This window comes from Narcine bancroftii, chromosome 5 (assembly GCF_036971445.1).
Source record: "Narcine bancroftii isolate sNarBan1 chromosome 5, sNarBan1.hap1, whole genome shotgun sequence".
NCBI lineage: Eukaryota > Metazoa > Chordata > Chondrichthyes > Torpediniformes > Narcinidae > Narcine > Narcine bancroftii.
In genome coordinates, this window is record NC_091473.1 from 131,846,509 (window position 1) to 131,867,249 (window position 20,741).

At 40.8% G+C, this 20,741-nt stretch overlaps 1 protein-coding gene across 6 annotated transcripts in view; it reads left to right on the top strand.

The window, feature by feature from the left end:
* Positions 1–20,741, top strand: part of alg14 (ALG14 UDP-N-acetylglucosaminyltransferase subunit) — an 87,228-nt gene that overhangs the window by 25,534 nt on the left and 40,953 nt on the right. For 5 of the 6 annotated variants that reach the window (XR_011357927.1, XM_069939074.1, XM_069939075.1 and 2 more), the window contains one exon: positions 4,940–5,062. Coding sequence is in view for 5 of the 6 variants with exons in the window: in XM_069939074.1 (XP_069795175.1) it covers positions 4,940–5,062 (123 nt within the window). In the remaining variant the exon portion in view is untranslated. Of the gene's footprint in view, positions 1–4,939; positions 5,063–5,350; positions 5,402–20,741 lie in introns of all 6 variants that reach the window. The other variant, XM_069939079.1, reaches the window with a different exon arrangement.

Below are 20,741 nucleotides of genomic sequence, written 5' to 3' on the forward strand. Positions count from 1 at the left end.
AGTGAAGATATCCCATCACTCTACAAGGTTTGAATTGTCAAAAAAAATGTTTAAAATCAAGCAATTATTTCATGTATTCTTTCAAATGCCCCTGAGTGGTGCAATGTATCTTTGGTTTGAATGGGATAATGGATTAATTAGAGTTGGACAGTTATTCATGGTTCAGTTCGTATTTATTTGAGACTTGTGCAATGTAATGGTGCCAGACATTTATTCACTGTTGTGTATCATCAGATTTCCTGAGGGTAGCTTGCAGGTTGTGTCCGCGTGCTAAAAGAAGCCTTGAGGAAGAATATGTTCCACGGTTCTCTAGCTTAACCATTGAACCATCAACAACCTAGCTAGTTGTTTAAATCCTTTATGAATCCACATCCTCTACTGGTTTCACTCCAGTGGAGCAGTTAATGTGCATTGTCGCTGGTTGGTACAGCCTTCTTCAGAAGAAAGAGTTAAGGCAGTGGTTTTCAAACTTTTTCTTTCTACTCACATGCCCCCTTAAGTAAACCCTATGCCATCAGTGCTCTGTGATTACTAAGGGATTGCTTCAAGTTGTAAGTGAGTGAGCCTTCTTGAAGGACAAATTGGGAAGCAGGCTGAGGTTACCAGAAGGAAGCAGCTTTGAATATGTGATTACAGACACAATAATAATTAAAAGATTTATAAAAAACATGTACATCAAGCTGGAAGAGAAAGAGAATGAGGAAACAAGGTGTAAACCCAAACAAAAGTGGGAACAAGATCTAAACATAAAGATAAAGAATGAAACATGGGAAAAGCTATGATCCGGAACTATGAGAAATACAATAAACACGAGATTACACATGATACAATATAATTGGTTACACAGGCCCCAAAAGTTAAATAAATGGGACTCAACATTATCAGATAGATGTTTTCGCTGAAAGAAGGAAACGGGAACAACAGTACATGCAATTTGGGCATGTGAGAAAGTGAAAAAGTTTTGGGAAGATCTAAATCAGGTATTAAATAAAATCACAAAAAGCAACATAGCAAAAAATCCAGAGATCTTTCTTCTAAGTTATATAAGAAGTGAAGAATTAGGCCTCAAACTGGATGAAGCACAAAAACGATTTATGATGATAGCCTTAGCTGTAGCAAAAAAATGTATAATGTCAACCTGGAAATCAGACGAGAGCCTGAGAGAACAGCAATGGTACATAGAAATAAATAAATATATTCCATTGGAAAAAATAACATACAATTTAAAAAATAACGTCACAGTATTCGAACAAATTTGGGAACCGTACATGGAACACAACAGAGAGGGCCTACCCCACGGACCTCCACCCCCTAAAGTGACAGAACGAGAAGAAGACAAAATAAACTGACCCAGTATGTAAAAGTAGATGACACAATTTTCTTGTTTATTTTCATTGTGTGATGACATTGTTTAATGGATTTTTTTAATTGTATATGTTGAACATTTAGTGGGTAGGGAGGGGGATGGGAAGGGAGAGGGAAAAAGGGGAGAAAATGACACTGTGTATATTCAAGAGGGAAATGTTTGTGTGTATTTTGGTTAATATGGTTCATAGTGTCGAAAAAATTTTTTAAATTTTAAAAAAGGTAAGTGAGTTGGGGAAAAAAAGGTTGAGAACCACTGCTCAAGACCCAATTGTTACTGAAATATTTTGCTCGAGAAAAATTGTCATTGGCCCATTTCCTTTGGAGTTAGGAAACCGTGCACATAACGAATCAATTAGGGACGGTTAAAACAGTGGTTTGCGAGCCTTTTTCTTTCCACCCACATCCCAATTTAATCCTTTACTAATCACAGAGCACCTCTGGCATTGGGATTGCTTAAGGTGGAATCTGAGTGGAAAGAAAAAGTTTGAAAACCACTAAGTTAAGGGGTAGCCACTAAAGTGAAGGACAATGGCAAAAGGCAAATAAAAAAGGCATTTTTTTACTCAGTGAAAGAATGAGAGACAGAAGATCAGGTATCAGGAAAGAAACTCAGCAACGGGGCAGTGATAAAGAAGAGGGTTTTTTCTTGACTGATGTCAGGAGCATCAAAATGTTTACATTAGACAATAACTGCAAGATGCATACCTGAAAAAGTGAATTGAGACTCTATTCCTGAACACTGAATCAATTACTTTCTGAAATATCACAGGAAACAGATGAACCGAGAGGTTGCAAGTTGTTTGGTTCAAGGAACTACTGCAACACATTAGCAGCAAGTGCTCAATTGAGGAGGTTGAACTAACCGGTGGCATTTGTAACGTGAAAAGCCTTCCTTTATTTTCAAAGAGGGAAAGTAGTGTGGAACAAATCCAAAATGATACGTGGTCATATAAAATTTAATAGAGAGATACAGCACAATAACTGGCCCTTCTGGCCCAGAGGCCTGCGCCGCCCAAATAGGCCCATCACTAATTAACGTACTAACCCTGTATATTTTTTGAGTGTGGGAGGAAACTGGAGCACCCAGAGCAAACCCACGTAGACATGGGGAGAACATGGAAACTCCTTACAGACAGCGCCAAATTCAAACTGGGATGCTGGCGCTGTAAGAAAAGTGAAGAAAGTTAATGGCATGTTGGTCATCATAACAAGGGGAGTTGAGTATAGGAGCAAAGGCGTCCTTCTGCAGTTGTACATGGCCTGGTGAGACCATACCTGGAGTATTGTTTGCAGTTTTGGTCTCCAAGTTTGAGGAGACCAAGTTTCTTACTATTGAGGGAGTGCAGTGTAGGTTCACAAGGTTAATTCCCGGGATGGTGGGACTGTTAGAGGTTGAAAGATTGGAGCAACTGGGCTTGTATACACTGGAAATTAGAAGGATGAGAAGGGATCTTATTGAAACATCCAAGATTATTAAGGGATTGGACACACGAGAGGCAGGAAACATGTTCCCGATGTTAGGGGAGTCCAGAACCAGAGGTCACAGTTTAAGAATAAGGGATAGACTATTTAGAACAAAGTTGAGGAAAAGCTTTTTCACCCAGAGAGTTATGGATCTGTGGAATTCTCTGCCTCAGAAGGCAGTGGAGGCCAATTCTCTGGAGGCTCTGGATTATGTTACATTTTATATTATGTACAGATACGTTTATGGAAGATGAATTGTGGGAGTTTTTTTTATAGGGTAGGTCACAAACAAATACAAACACTTCAAAACTCTGGCATTTTAAATGAGATCTGTTCTGAAGTGTTTATATTTGTTTGTGACCTACCCTATAAAAAACACAATTTATCTTCCAAAAACATATGTATACATAATATAAAATATAACATAATCTGTCACATTTTCCCCCTACAAAGGAGTTTTAAATTTTGAGTTAAAATTCAGTTATAACTAAAACTGACTTTTAAAATCACTAAAATGATAACAATGTAAAATATATAACATGTTGTAACAATGTAACCCATTTTGAGAGTATATATTTCTATACATGATCAATTTTAACATCTTGACGAACAATCTGCTATCACATTATTTGTACCTCTGATTTGATTAATTTGCAGATTCTTGAAATATTAAACTCCTGTTTAACAATCTGTTTTAAATTCTTCATTTTATTCAAAAACACCGGAGGATTGTGGTCATTTAATATCACAATTGGTTCATGAGTGGTACTGAGATATACATCAAAATTCTGCAGAGGAAATATTATAGAGAACAGTTCCTTATCAATAGTGGAATAGTTCCTTTGATGAACATTGAATTTTTTTTTGAAAAATTAGGCAACCGGATGGTCAATTTCATCATGTTCTTGTAACAAAACTGCACCTGCTGCTCCCTCACTGGCATCCACTGCTACAGAAAATGGTCTGTGGGGATATGACTTGAAGGGTGAATTGTGAATGAAACCTTATTATGAGGATGAGGGTCGTGGAGAATAGTCTGTATCAGGGGTGTTAGTTGTTGACAGGGTTGAGAAAGTTATGGATCACAAGATTATGGAAACAAAATCTTGTGAGGGTAATCTTAAAGAAACCATGGTTCCTGTGCGCCAATCTAATGCAGCAATTTTGCAAAATCTGGAGGAAAAGTTCGGCCATCTTAAGTCACAAGAACAGATGCAGTTGAAAGAATTAATTTTGAAATATGTAAAGGCACTCGGACCCTGCACTGTCTGGCTTGAGCAGAGCTCTGGCATTTTAAATGAGATCTGTTGTGAAGTGTTTGTATTTGTTTGTAACCTGCACTATTAAAAAAGCCCACAATTTATCTTCCAAAAACATATCTATGCATAATATAAAATATAACATAATCTGTCACACTTTCAAGAAAGAGTTAGATAGAGCTCTTAAAGATAGTGGAGTCAAGGGATATGTGGAGAAGGCAGGAACGGGGTCCTGATTGTGGATAATCATCCAAGATCACAGTGAATGGTGGCGCTGGCTTGAAGGTCCGATTAGCCTCCTCCTGCACCTACTATCTATTGTAATAACTTTGCAATAACTGCTACGCTTACCGTGCTGCTCCAATTATGCCATCATGTATGTCAACAGTGCCAGGCATTAATATACCTTGTATTGAAGTGCACACTATTGTTTTACAACTCCTTTGTCCTATAGATATTAACATGATTAGAATTTATGGACATTACCTCTATAATTCAAAATGCTTAAATATTAATTTACCCTGATTTCCCCGCCCCTCCTCCCCCCCCGCCCCCCGAGGATATTGAGCATCTTTTCCCTTTTCAAATTTGCAATCTTTGACCATTTTTCATGTTATTAGTCAAAGCATTATAGAGATTCTTTATTATGATGTGCATGTGTCTGGATGTGCCAGAATATGATGGGTTCAAGTCTAGTTGTGATCCAGAGCAAGCACAACAAAGGTGAGGAACTAAATTAAAGTTAGATATACAGATATAGCCTTGGTAATATGACAGGACACTGCTTGCTGTATCTGGTGCCAACAACTTCCATTGACAATCTTTTGACTTTTAATGTTTTCTTTTAGTATACTATACATCGGGTTCCACGTAGCCGTGAAGTTCGTCAGTCGTGGACATCTTCAGTGGTTTCAACGTTGCATGCATTGCTATATTCCATTCCTTTGGTCTTCCGGCTGAAACCAGACATGGTATGTATGACCATCCAACAATATTTAAGTATACAAGGTCTTTATCTGATCCTAGAGATGAGGGATGAGGGGGTTAGCCTATGAGGAGAGATTGAATCATCTGGAACTGTACTCGGTGGAATTCTGAACAATGAGAGGTGATCTTTGAGAAAAGTATAAAATTATGAAAGGCATAGATAAGATAGCGGTAGGTAAAGTGGCGGATACTAGAACTAGGGGACATAGCCTCAAGATTCAGGGTAGTATGTATATTTATTGATGATTTTTTTTCTTTTGTTCTTTTCCCAGAGGGTGGTGAATCAATCGAATTCACCCCATTGAATCAGTGGATGTACCTTGGTAAATACATTTAAGATTGGATAGATTTTTACATAGTGTTAGGTCTGCTTTGTTCATGAATGAGTGAGACAAACACCAGACTGAGTCGAAATCAGGGTTCTTTGTTCTTTATTACCGGATTGTAACACTTGCGACTAACAAAGTTAGTCGGAGAATGCATTCTGCCGTTATCAGCAAAATGGTGATTTTTTATACCCTTGGATATGTGCTTAGAACATCATCATATCATTACTTGTCCAATGACTAAAACTGTTGCTATCCTTTCCCTGCTAGCTTCCTGCCTCTCAATCCATCAATGTCTCTCTTATCTTGTAAGTACAAGGATGCATTCACATCTTGTTACAGCCCTGTACATTCCCATCTCATGATGTTTTACCTAACAGGAGTACAAGGACACCTCCCCTTCTTGTTACTGCCCTGTACAGGGTAACTCCCTACACATTCCCATCTCATGATGTTTTACCTTACAATCCCTCCTTTGTCCTCTTTAGAGGACAATCTCGCCCTGACTATGCTACCACCGCGTTACATTAGTTCGCCTATTATTGCCAAGCTCTATACGGGTTCTGTTCACAGGGCAGTTCGGCTGGTGGGCGAGGGCTCCCCCAACCCTCCTTTGCGTACACCCCCCATCCGTCACCCCGATCCCATTGCCCGTTTACAAGTTTCATCCCATTTGCCCCCAAGCAAAAAACTAGCTAACCCCCGTACATTAGTAAATTCCCAAGTTAACATATGGTCTACAATCTAATTCATAATACTTGTTCTACAATCTGATTAATAATGTTTGTGTTACAATCAATGTTATAATATTTGTTCTACAATCAAGGTTATAATATTTAGGTTACAAGCAAGGTTAAAATTATATGTGTAACAATCTAATTCACAATCCCTCCTTCCCATCACATTCCCCTTCAGACTCCAGATCGATCTCAGCAACTTTCTCCGTCTCCTGTAATGTGAGATAGTCTTGCTCCACAGCCTGCACAGCTTGATATTTCGGAGGCAGTTCATCACGGTCAGCAAAGGCTCTCTCTATGGTCCTCGTGACCAGCGTTCGAATGCATGGAATACAACAACAGCCACAAGTGATAAAAATTGATACAGAAATGAACAAACCCAGCAAAAGTTGTCCTAACAATGTGCTCCATCTCCCAAACACTCCCTGTAACCAGGATAAAACAGGATTGGAGACTCCAGACTGGGCTTTTAATTCTTTCGCCAATGCCCTAAGTTTCGTTAACCCCTTAGTGAGTGATCCATCTGGCCCTGTGTTATTAGAGATAGAAGTGCAGCATAGATCTCCAAACATAGCACACACTCCACCTTTCTCTGCCAGGACCATATCAATCGCTATCCTATTCTGAAGTGTCATAAGGGAAGTTTCTGACAGTTGTTGATGTATTGCCTCAACAACGTCCCTGGTCAAATTTGCAAGGCGCTGGACATTATAGTGAATAAGGTTGATCCTATTAACATTTTTATTTACAGTGATGGGAAAAATTGCACTAAAAACAGGAAAGCTTTCAAACCCAGCTGCAATCTCATCGGCTAATTTAAATTCGTCCGGAATATTCCGGGCTTGGCCAATGGCATCAATCCATACCCCATCAGGGTTCCTTCCTCCCGGCCCCAAGAGTCCAACACTCCTCCTTTTTCTCCACAGCCAACTCTCTGTGTGGCGCAATTCTAGGGAATCCTCGTCTCCCTCCTGCCTTTTGACAATCAGCACTGGCGCATTAAGGGTTACTAGAGCACACCGACCATCCCAGTTAGCGGGGAGCCAGTTGTACAGCACTCTTCCTCCACAAAACTCATCTGTGTAGTCATTCAATCTGCTACAAGTCTCCTTAGTTTCAGATTCATTTTTTTGTTATGGGACCTCAAAATCGTCCCCTGTATATGTTCATGATAACCAGTAACCTGTTTGGCTGCCCTGTCAGGCACCCATGTGGCGTTTTCCCTGCTAATAGTAGGTCGTCTACATACTGAATCAGTGTAACATCTTCCGGGAGCTTTAATTTCATTAGGATTTCGCTAAGGGCCTGATTGAACAGTCCTGGACTGTCCTTATAACCCTGAGGTAATCTAGTGTATGTGTACCGATGTGCTTGGTAAGTGAAAGTTAACCAGTCTTGCCATTCCTCAGCTAAATTCAAGCAGAAGAATGCGTTTGCCAGATCAATGACAGTATAGTATTCGTGCTCCGGACTCAGAGCCCTAAGTGCTACATATGGGTCTGGGACTGGTCTCCCGATGGTCTTGGTAGCCAAGTTAATCTCCCGGAGGTCGTGTACCATCCTCCAGTCTTTTCTACCCTGTTTGGGAACAGGCATGATGGGCGTGTTCCACATACTGTCAGGTGCCGCCCTTAAAACCCCTGACTCCATTAACCCTTCTATCGTTCCTTTAATACCCTCCTCCTGACTGGGCGACAAGCGGTATTGTTTTCTCCATATTGGTTTCTGCCCGGGGTTGGCCAATTCTAGAAATACCTCTCCTTTTATTACTCCCACATCATAGGGCCCCGTTGTCCATATATGTGGACTCAGATTAGAAAGATATTTGTCTGAGTCTCTGTGATCAATATTTTCTCCTTCTATGGCTCGGTCTCTTTCTACTTTCTCATTCACAACCTGGTCCCATGCTTCAATATTCAGTCTGACAAATTTTCCTCCCTCCGAGGTGGAATATCCCGGGATTTCTGTCTGCCTGTATTCACACCCTATCGCTTCCTTTACCATCGGACCCAGCTGTCGAGCGTGATGATCTTTGGCAATACCCAAGGTCACATGAGGCACACTTTCCACTCCTAAGCAGAACCACTCCATTGTTCTTCTGTCATGACAACCATAGCAGCTATTCCCTCCTTACCTACAAAGATAAATGGACAATGTATCGTTTCTGTCTTCCCTTCTTTTAGAGAGTCCCACCTCTCCTCATATTCCTGGTCCGGGTGGATGGTGTAGTTTAATGTAACATGCATAGGATCTAGTGGATAATGGTAATCCCCATACCGAGGAATACTGGCCCTCCACTCAAAAAACTGTTTAATCAGCCCTGGGCCTGGTTCATCATACAGTAGCCGACTCCAGAAAATACTAACCTCCACAGAGTCTTCTGAAGCGTTAGATGGGGTCATTACTATAAACTGTCCTCCCCTTCTTATTGTATCCCCTGGGTATGTTAACCGAAGGCCCTTCTCAGAACATTGTATGGTTATTCCTAGTTTGGTAAGAATGTCCCTTGCTAATAAATTAATGGCGCAACTTGGCACAACCAGGACAGGCGTTTTAACCCTTTGTCGTCCAAATGTCATGTCGATGTTATCTGTATAGGGCTGTGTTCCCCTTATCCCGGAGAATCCTATTGTAGATAATGTTTTGCCCGAAAATGTGCTCCCTGGGGGTTTTTTAATCACTGTCGTAACTGCTGCCCCTGTGTCAACCATAAATTCAATTTTTTCTCCATTTACCGTCCCCCAAATTTTTGGTGGCTCCCAGGGAGGCGTGATTTTTGATTCTCCAGGGCACCTTCAATAATCAACTTCAGCACCTTCCTCAATATAGTCATTACACTGAGGTGCCTGGACTTGTTGATCACTCTGCCACCCCCCGATTCTCTGGGGCCCATCAATGTGTCCACCCCTACCCCTTGCTTGTCCTCTTAAGTTTCCTCCTCTTCCCCGATAGCCTCTCATAGAGGGTAATCTTTTTCCCCTTGCTCTCCCAGCCTCCGGACAGTTCCGCTGGTAGTGTCCAGGATTTTGGCAGTACCAGCATACTGCATGTTCCCCTCTATACATTGTACCTAGCTGTCTTTCCCAACCATTTCTTACTTGGGGTCCCGGATTTATCACTGGCCCCATGACCTGTGGGACTATCTGTTGGGCCGCTAATTTAACCCCTATATGTTCTATGGCTCTCACCAATTTATCGGTTGTTTTGTCCACCTCCTTCTGGGACGCACTTTCTGACTTAGCATGCTCTGATTGACGATGTCGTTTGATTGCATGTGTCAGGTGTCTTTTCCACAAATCCTCTGACATTGTCTCTAATCCCACAATGTCCCTTAATTTTGCTTGAACCGTAGCAGGTAGTCCGTTTATTATCCCATTACGAAAGTGAGCCCTTCCTAAGGGGCTGTGGTCGGGTCTTTCTCCAGTCCCTGTTTCCCATAAGTCCCATGCTCGAGTGAAATACTCGTGTGCAGTCTCTCCTTCCTTTAGTTGAAGGGTTACCAAGGCATCCAAACTATAGGGTGTAGGAAATGTTTCTCTAAGTGCTTCCCAAAATTTATTCCGAAGTGGGTTAAATTCTATTTCATCCCCCAATTTACTGCTTCTTACAATTTTCTCTATTTGCTTCAGGGCCCCTTCTGCCTTTAATTTTATCATGATAGTTCTGACATCTGCGAGTGCTAATTGTTCTTGGCAGGTTTCTCGCTCAAAACAAGAAATCCATGGACTAGCCCCATTACTCAACGGAGGTAGTTTTTTCATTAAACTCTCTAAGTCCATTCGTGACCAGGGTACATATTTTTGAGTTCCCCGTCCCGTGATCAGTAATGGGCATTGATATCTCAATTTTGGGGATTTCTGCTCCTTCTTTACTCTTGGCATGCATTTATTTATCCCACCTTGTTCTGACTCTTCTTCGTCACTGTCACTGTCCCTATCAGCTTCCAATGTCTCAGGGTCAAAGGTATATTGGTCACGTTCATCTCTAAGATAATCTTTTCGGCCATAGTTTAGTTGTTTCACATCTTTCTCTTTTGTCCTAACTATGTCCAGGTAGGCATGTCTATTTTTCTCCCTCCCGAGTCTTTTCCTTTTACTTTCCTCCCATGGTGGATCGTACCTCGTTTCCTCATCTGTACTACACTTTTCGTCCTTTACTCCTATTACCATTCCTTCAGCTTTAATTTCTCCTGACAGTGTTGTAGTTATCTTTTCCACTTCCTTAAATACACCTACCATTAATTCTTTTTGATCCTCACTGATCTGCCCCAGCACATTAATATCTCTGTTTAAGTTTTTAATGTTATCCTGAACCTTTTTCATGTTCCATTTCTGTATCTCTAACTCCTTTTCTATTTTCTTGGACTCCAGAGGGGTCTCTACATCTATTACTCCCCCTTCTATTTTTATTAAAGGGGCCTGTACCTCGTCTGATGTGTCCCTATTCCCGTGGTTCTTGTCACACCCCAGTGTCTCAATATCTGGATATAAGGGACGTGACTCCAGTATCCCATCTGGGGTGCCAGAGAGAGAGAGAGAGCATAGCGAGAGAAAGAGATAGAGAGGCAGATACACAGAGCACAAGAGATAGAGAGAGAAAATGCCTTGCACTGGCCCCACTGGGAGAAAAGTCTTCAGATTAACACTTTCGTTTCAAAGGTTTTAAAAGGTTCTCATCCTGTGATCACTGGTCTGGATCAGATTGGGTCTCCCACCACTGGGAACTATCACTCCTTCCTTCCCTCCCACCTCGAGTGAGCTACACGTCAGCCCACAATGTCTGCCCTGATCCCGCAATGGTGGGGGTGCGGGAAAGAGGGAGGGAGAGAGGATAAAACAGGATCCCATTTGATGCGGAGTTGGAATTGTGGGCACAAAATTAAAACCAAATTGTATTTCTCTGCCCTGCCCAACCTGGGGATTTCAGGGCAGCACCGCCACAGATTGGGATTGGGAGGGGGAGTGGGTGAGAGAGGAGGGGGGGGAGAAGAGAGAGAGGGGGAGAGAAGAGAGAGGGGGGGAGAGAAGAGAGAGGGGGGAGGGTGAAAGGAGGGAGGGAGAGAGCAAACCCGGACACTTCGTGGCTGGAAACTGGAAACAGGCACTTTTCCTTTCCCTTCTGTGTTTTGTTTCTTCCAGCTTATCTAAGACACTACGTTTTAAAATTTTTTTTTCCTCACCTGTCAGGAACATCTCAGTGCCCCCGGGTAACCAACCCCTCTTCCTCCAGCGGTCTACACATTTTCGGAGCATTTTTTGTTTTTCCAATGCCGCATTACTGGTATTTCGCTCCTCTAATTCCTGATTAATTTCCTTAATAACTTGGTCAAAAGTCTTAGCAGGCAACTGTACAGCCATAGCTGCGGGACCGCTTTCTAATGCCTGTTTTAATTTAGGTTTTTGTCCGTTTAGGGGATCTATGTCAACGAAAATTGCTTTTAAAAATGTCTCCTTGCAAGCTGGATGACTAATATCTTTTAAAGGAACAGTCTAAGTCTTGTCCTCCAATTGACTTCAGACTGTCCTGTATACTCTGATTGCTCGTTTTCCACTCTCTGTTTTCCCAAAGGGGTCTGAAAGTTAAATTACAACTAGAAAACCAAATATTTGGGCTATACTTTTGTCCTGTTTCCCTGTACCAATCTATGAATTTACGTAACTTTATCTCCTTGGTGATGTTGGGAATACCCTCATTTAACTTATCAAAAGTATTTCGAATAAACTGGGTGTCTCTTAGGAGTTTGTCAACTTTTTCATTAATATCTCCTACCTGATCCGGACACAGCTGTCGCAGCCTTCTGTCGTCGTTCTTGTTCACCAGGCAGGCGTCCCTGAGAACTTTTTTTGTTGTCTCAAGGTCTCTAGTGTCTGCTGTGGTATTCCACCACGGCGAATTGGGGAAATAAATTCTTAACTTCTCAAGTGTACAGACATTATCATACCTACCGGACATTTATAAGTCAGTCTCTCAGATACAATTGAGGCCAATAAGCCTGAACCTTTGTTTTCTTTCAAAGCCCAACCTTCACGTGGGAGATTTCTCCTCTTAATAACCAGTTTAGGGCAGAAAACTCAGGTCCTCAATTGTTTATAGACCACCTTCTCACTCTATTGGACTTTGCAACGACACAATAAAGACTTTTAAACTCTAGTAGTTTCTTGCGAAGCACTTAATAAATGTCATTCAAACACCTTAAGGACTTTTATCTTGTCTGTAATCACTTACGTGTTACAATCCTGGCATGCGACCTTCAATTGTGGTCGTCTAATTTGTCCGATCTCCAGTTCTTACTGACAATCATAAAGATTTTAAAAAAAAAAAGAGAATTTTGTTAAAACAGGCTTCTCTGGACCTTTTTATCAGCCGGCTGAGATGATTGTCAGAAAAAACAGAAACCGTCGTCCAGTGTTCACTCACCCATCACGTCGGGGTCACCAAATTGTTAGGTCTGCTTTGTTCATGAATGAGTGAGACAAACACCAGACTGAGTCGAAATCAGGGTTCTTTGTTCTTTATTACCGGATTGTAACACTTGCGACTAACAAAGTTAGTCGGAGAATGCATTCTGCCGTTATCAGCAAAATGGTGATTTTTTATACCCTTGGATATGTGCTTAGAACATCATCATATCATTACTTGTCCAATGACTAAAACTGTTGCTATCCTTTCCCTGCTAGCTTCCTGCCTCTCAATCCATCAATGTCTCTCTTATCTTGTAAGTACAAGGATGCATTCACATCTTGTTACAGCCCTGTACATTCCCATCTCATGATGTTTTACCTAACAGGAGTACAAGGACACCTCCCCTTCTTGTTACTGCCCTGTACAGGGTAACTCCCTACACATTCCCATCTCATGATGTTTTACCTTACAATAGTAGGGGAATTAAGGGATATGGGGAAAAGGTAGGTAAGTGCAAATGAGCCTACATTAGATCAGCCATGATCTCATTGAATGGCGGAGCAGGCTGAATGGGCCAGATGGCCGACTCCTGATCCTAGTTCTTATGTTCTTCTCTGATTTACAGGCCAGGTATCTTGCTTCTATCTACCTGTATATATTTTCTGGGAGTGTGGAAATTTTAATATTTTTTGGGAGTGTGGAAATTTTAACTTTTTAAAATTAAACATTTTAGTTGTAAAACCTAGAAGAGCTGATCAGCTGTTGATGAACACATTGCTTCTGACTTTCATTATACTGATTTTCATTATTCTCATTTTTTTTGCGTACAACATAGTTAGCAAATTCAGGTCTGTCAATTTCTTCTCCTGTTTTATATGGCTGCACTCACATTTCTGCAGACACACAGGAGACTGGAAGCTGAAGCTAAACACAGTCTGCTGGAAGAACTCAGTGAGTCAAGTAGCATTCGTGAACGAAAGCGCATTTTCATGTGTCTGCCTTTTCTGCCAGTCCACTCTCTCTCTCTCTCCATCAGGTTTCTCCACTGAGGGAGGGATTTGCACTGGTTTTGAAGTAGTCATTGAAAAGAAAACCTACATTAAAAGGTCATGGACCGTAACGTACAGGGGTTGAAGGTCAATTGGGTGCTATTAGGCCTGTTACCGTGCTGTATGCCTAAATTTAAATTTGTTTCTTTTTATTACATTTGTATTAATTTGATACAGAGAAATATTACTTGTATATATAGTTTAGATAGTAATTAATTATATAGCTTTATATAATGCAATGCAGAATGTGTCATATATAAATGATATTGTCATATAATTCTCAAAAAAAGTGAAAAATCCTTGAGAATTTCACCTCATATTCTAATACTGAGATATACACTGTGTTTATCTAAAGTGGCCAATCTCCTCTAGTTATATATAAAAAAGAACAAAAGAAAAAAAATAAGAAATAAATAAACCCATACTAAAGTAACCCCACCCACTAAGCACGGTCACCAGCAAAGAATTGTGGATTGGCTCTAGGCATCGGATAGATGCCTGTCCCACCTCTTCTAGCCTATCCACCTTACACTGGCTTTTCTACTTCACTTAACTAATCTCGTAAAATGGTTTTTATTTAAAACATTAACCATCTTTTTCTCTCACTGATGCTGTTTGACTTTCTGAGTTTGTCCAGCACTCAGATTTCTGCTCTGCACAGCATCTTTTAAAAATTGAATTACTACCCATGTTACAGGTGTGAAACAATTATTTAATTTATTAAATAGCTATTAAGTATTCAGCAAGAAGACTGACCTTGCAGTTAGTTATGCCTTTTTTTCTCAATTCTGCCAGATTTCCCTGTTGGATTTTACTGTTTCATTCCTATGTTAAAGTTAAGTTTTCAAGAATAAATGGGAATGAAATTTGAATACATTAATTTCAGATGAAAATTGGTATGCCATGCTTGATCTGATACTTCATTCTGTGTATGACATTGATTAATACTGTTTAAAGTTATACATAGAATACATTTGTCCAAAGTTAGATTATCTTGTTTTTATCCTGACGTTGATCCACTGTGTGACAAATATAAAATTTTTGAGGCCACTCTGATTCGTATGTTTTGGGAGTGTCCAGAACGACAAGAACATTGGGAACAATTCTTTAAAATTCTATCACAGAATCTTAGGATTCAAATAGAGCAGTGTCCTTTTATTACTTTGGTTATACTCTAGATGAGATGATTTCCTTGAATTCAACTCAAAAAGAATAGTAGTTTTTACTTCATGGATGGCCAGATGAGCAATTTTTGCTCAGACGGAAAGACAGCAGAGCACCAGCTCATATGCACTGGTTACAGGATGTTATGTCTTGCTTTGGAGAAAATTAGATGTAATGTTAAAGAGATCAAGGTTGAATTTGACAAGATAGGGGGCCCATTCATAGATTATTATCATAATTTGATTACTTAGGCAAGGGTGTTCTGGGGGTTTTCTATCCGATGCCTAGAGCCAATCCACAATTCTTTGCTGGTGACCGTGCTTAGTGGGTGGGGTTACTTTAGTATGGGTTTATTTATTTCTTATTTTTTTTCTTTTGTTCTTTTTTATATATAACTAGAGGAGATTGGCCACTTTAGATAAACACAGTGTATATCTCAGTATTAGAATATGAGGTGAAATTCTCAAGGATTTTTCACTTTTTTTGAGAATTATATGACAATATCATTTATATATGACACATTCTGCATTGCATTATATAAAGCTATATAATTAATTACTATCTAAACTATATATACAAGTAATATTTCTCTGTATGAAATTAATACAAATGTAATAAAAAGAAACAAATTTAAATTTAGGCATATAGCACGGTAACAGGCCTAATAGCACCCAATTGACCTTCAACCCCTGTACGTTATGGTCCATGACCTTTTAATGTAGGTTTTCTTTTCAATGACTACTTCAAAACCAGTGCAAATCCCTCCCTCATTTTATTGAAATATTTTACTCATTTCTAAAATTTGCCTTCCAAAAAGATTAGGAGGCCCATTCATAGACTATTATCATAATTTGATTACTACGGCAAGGGTGTTCTGGGGGTTTCTATCCGAAGCCCGAGAGCCAATCTAGAAGGCAAATTCGCCTTCTAAAATGTGCTTTCCAAAAAGATTAGGGGTGGCGCCGTTGGCGTAGCGGTTAGCGCAATACCTTTACAGCGCCAGCAATCGGGACCGGACGAGGATTCGAATCCCGTGCTGCCTATAAGGAGCTTGTAGATTCTCCCCATGTCTGGGTGGGATTTCCCCGGGGGCTCCGGTTTCCTCCCACCATTCAAGACGTACCAGGGGGTGTAGGTTAATGGGGTGTGAATTGGACGGCATGGACTCGTGGGCTGAAATGGCCTGTTACTATGCTGTATGTCTATATTTTAAAAAAATGTTTTAATGTAATACTTAAAAAATTTAAATTAATTAGGAAAAAAAGGTACAAAGATTAGTTTATACTTTTGTTTGTGCATGTGAGTTTTACACCCATAAAATGAGCTGTCTGCAGTTGCTCAAGTCTGCTTGATTCAAGAAGTCAATGAATGACACGACTTCTGTTTGCATGCAGTTCGATGTAGTTCATTGATCAAGCAATAAAAATGACAATTATTGTAACTCGCAGTCTATGGAGCCGTGTGAGTTACAATGCGCCAATGTTTATTTTCTCTTGCCTCTAGAATTCCAGACAAGGAGTTGCATTCATGACCTAATTCTGGGAAAAGAAAACTCACACAAAAGCCACTGTTAAATCCACAAGGTTCATTATTAAAAGGGATGTTTGGGACTGATTAGCTCTGACCTCCTTGTTCTCACGATACTGATAAACTCCACTGCGGGTTATGAGGTTTGCTTGATGGAATCGCTGTCTTGTTGAAGTTTACCAATTTTCCATCACTGCTTCTCTTTGTTTCTAGAAATGAATCTTAGTAAGTATGGATGTTATTGCTCTGTTGTGTCTGTTCTATTTACACTTGGATAGAGGGTATGAGCAAGAAGGAGAGCTTGGACAAACTTGAATTGTTTTTTTCTGGACCAGTGGTTTTCAAACTGCCCCCCCTAATCTCACATTCCACCTTAAACAATCCCTATTCCATAGGTGCTCTGTGATTAGCAAGGGATTACTTAAGGTGCTATGTGAATGGAAAGAAAAAGGTGTGAAAACCTCTGTTTTAATTGTACCTAATCGACTCGTTATGTGCACGGTTTCATAGCTTCAAAGGAAACGGGCCAATGACCATTTTTCTCAAGCAAAATATTTCAGTAACAATTGGGTCTAGAGCAGTGATTCTCAACCTTCCCTTCCCACTTACATACCACCTTAAGCAATCCCTGACTAATCACAGAGCACCGATGGCACAGGGATTGCTTAAGGTGGAACGTGAGTTTGAAAACCACTGCTCTGGAGTGTCAAAGGCTGAGGGGTGACCCGATAGAAGTTTATAAAATGGTGAGAGGTGCTGAAAGAAGAGACGGTCTGAATCTTTTTCCCAGGGTAAAAATATCACACACGAGAGCAGCCAGTCCCAACTTTTTTTGGCTGTGGTTTCCTTAGGTCTCTGTTCAAAGTTTATGGGCCCCCTTCCCTGTAAAGCAGTCAAGTTTTGGTTTCTTCCATATTTCTCTCCTACCAACTACATGAAACAAGCAAAATATTTTATGTGAGATGAAAAGAAAACAAAGCTTTTGCTTAAACATTCTGTGGACCCTGGGGAGGCTGCAGGGCCCTAATTGAGAAGGGCTACGTTATAATACATAAAGAGTTTTAAGTCCTGAGCAGTTTACTGGGAGCATTATCTGAGAGAGGAATTCCAACTTGAGTGCGTCTGCAGTGGGAAATTCCTGATTCTGAATCTCTGCCCCATTCCCCCATAGTTCTCGATTCCCTCCTCAGGGAAATGAGCCCTAACGAGGCCCATCAGAATTGAAAGTTTCTCATTTCTCGGAACATTTACAGGCCCAACCTGCTCAAACTTTCCTCCAGGAATCATTCAAGTGAGCAGTCTCTAAACTACTTCCATTGCAAATACAGAACAACTCCGATTATCCAAAATTGGATTCTCCAAAATCCTCATTTATCTGAATTTTTTTTTAAAATTTCAGATAAATGAGAATATCCAGAGCAAATCAGAAACCTTCGTTTATCTGAAAATTTTTTCAGAGCCAAACTGACCTCACAGGTTGAAAAAAAATTCACTCAACATGAAATCAGAACCTGGTGTTGCTGTTCTGTTTTCCGCTGCCTGCCCCTTTGCCTGTCTGGAGGCCTGAGCACTGAGATGGGCGTATCGCTGCTGTTCTGTTTCCTGCTGCCTTCTCCTTGCACGTCTGGAAGCATCAACGGTGAAGCGAGACTGATGTTCCTCTGCTGTCTCCTTTGTTTAACTCTACTGGCTTGTGAAGAACTTCTGCCATTGTTGCTTTGCTTTTTTGGGCCCATATTGAACTGGGTTTGGCCACTTGTTTTTATTCTGAATGTTCATTGATGCACAGCACTAGAACTAATTGAGGTGTCCCTGGTGCAAGTACTTTTTTTTTTAACTTCATATGACCTTAAAGGTTAAATTCAATGTGGTCATGACATTCAGCATCAAATGCTACCACATTTATAGTAAACAGTAATGCAAATCAGTGCTAGTAAATACTTGTATAATAAACAGTAATGCAGGTCAGTGAATTACTCTTTAAACAACGATTCTGGTAAATCATAACGATCGGTTGGGGGGGTGGTGGTGGAAGGGAGACCCCAATGATCCTCTCTGCCGCATTAATGGTTCTGTGGATTGATCTCTTGTTACGTCATAGACTAGTAGCAATAGAAATTCACCAAGAAAATGGTTTATTCAGAACAATTTTTTATTAATAACTATTAAAAATATAAAATTTTACTTAAATCTAAACTTACACCCAACTATGCGCATATGTGTGTGTGTGTGTGTGTGTGTGTGTGTGTGTGTGTGTGTGTGTGTGTGTGTGTGTGTGTGTGTGTGTGTGTGTGTCTGTTACCCAAACCATTACAGCTTAGGTACAATTCTGAAACGTCCATTCAAAGTTCAAAATCTTGTATGCACTGTTGTTCAGAAATAATGATGAAGTAGTTGAGGCACCAAGTCATCAGGCTTTTCAAAACTCATGAATTCTTGTTGAGTTACTTTCAAAGAAATATTTTTTTCATGTGAATCATTTGTCACAGCTCCCCTCTTCCTTGCGTAAGGGTTATGAGACTTGTGACCTCCACAATGCTTTCAAGGGTCAGACGAAATAGCCATCAAAATGGTCATGATCCAAATACAAGAATGATCTTGCTTTCTTTACCCATATATGGGTCAGTCAAAAGTGATGGCCATAGTATCACTGCTCTCTCTTGACAAGGAGAAGCAGCAGAAGGGACCATCATTCCCGAAGTCACTTTAATTCTGTCCAGATGACTCTGGTTGATGGTACTAAAGGCTGGTTTTTGAAGTGCCTTAATCACATAATTTACATCATCAATACTGGTCTTTAATTTCAAATTCCCAAACACATGAATCATATGGCAGATACTGTTTGAACAGGTGTCCCTTTGGGTAAACATTAATTGTTTTAGGTTTTCAATTGGTTTTATGGCTTTGAATGTAGGTGCCTTTGCATCTCTTAAAAAATATTGTTTTCTTTCCCTGGTCCAACTCCCAAAGTAACTTTACCAAAAAAAATAACACACCAAAGCTAGTAACACACTGATCTGGTGTTCCACAGCAACTGTACCATACCATGATGCAGTTGACTAGTATGCTCTCATAAAAAAACTGACAGAATGGTGGCATGCATACTTGACTGCCTCACCCTTCCAAGGAAGTTCAGCCGTTGTTGCGCCTTCCTGACAAGTGAGGAGATGCATGTGCAGGATTGGTCACCTCTTGAGTGGACTCCGAGGAACTTGGTGATCTCCACTCTCTCCACTACTGAGCTATGTATGTGTAGTGGAGGGTGGTCATCTCTGGTCCTCCTAAAGTCCACAATCATTTCCTTTGCCTTGGCACATTGAGACTCAGGTTGTTCTCTCGTGCCACTTCACAAAATTTTCCACCTCTTCTCTGTGATGTGGCTCATAGTTGCTGATGAGCCCAACTACTGTTGTGTCATCTACAAACTTGACGAGTCTGTTGGAGCTGGTTCTGGGGTTGCAGTCACGGGTCAGTAGCGAGAGCAGGAGCGAGATGTGTACGCAGCCCTGCGTTGGTGCTTGACATTCTGCTACCGACCAGGACAGACTGTGATACTTCCGTGAGGATGTCCAGAATCCAGTCGAGTCCCAGCGAGGACATCTTCTGCCCCCAGCCTCTGGGCTGTGATTGTACTAAATGGCGAGCTGCAGTTAATGAAGAGCAGCTTGGTGTATGAGATGCTGCTCTCCAGATATCAGGACAGAGTGCAGGGTCAAAGCTATAGCATCGTCAGCGGAACGGTTCCGTCTGTAGGCAAACTGAAATGGATCCAGTATCTCTGGGACATCCACTTTGATGTATTGCATCACCATAACAGTGGAGGTCTACCCGTTCCACCAAAATCTTTCTCCTTTCCATTGTCTTGCTGATTTTCTACTGGCTAACAAACCTATTATTGAGACTTTATTAAGTTTATTTAATTATGTCAACATAATTTCTCCTTAACAAATCTATGCTGGCTCATCAATGCAAATCCAATTTCCTCTCAGACTGTCATATCTGGAGTTTCCCCACTGACGTTAGAATGATAAGCCTGGAATTCCCTGGTTCATCTCTTTTCGAACAAGGGTTGCATCATTAACAATCCTAAAGGTCTATGGCCACCACCCCCGAGGGAGGGATAGTTTACAGCCAGCATATTTGTCTCTTCTACCCTTCCTTCCCTCCGGTCCTGTGATATCGACTTCTCCAGTTTCTGCTAGCCTGTTCTCCTTCCCCTCCCTCTGCCTCCTTTCCTCCAGCTCTCCACCCCCTTCTCTCTCCATTCTCAAAATCCCACTCTCCCTCTCTTCTGTTATGCCCTCTCTCCCTTGTACGCCATTTACCACCTGCCTATGGGACTGTGCTCCTCCCCCACCCCAATTTATTCAGACGCCTGCCTACGTTTTGCTCATACGTTGATGAAGGACTCAAGTCTGAAATGTTGGTTAAATGCATCTTTCTCTTTGCTATATAAAG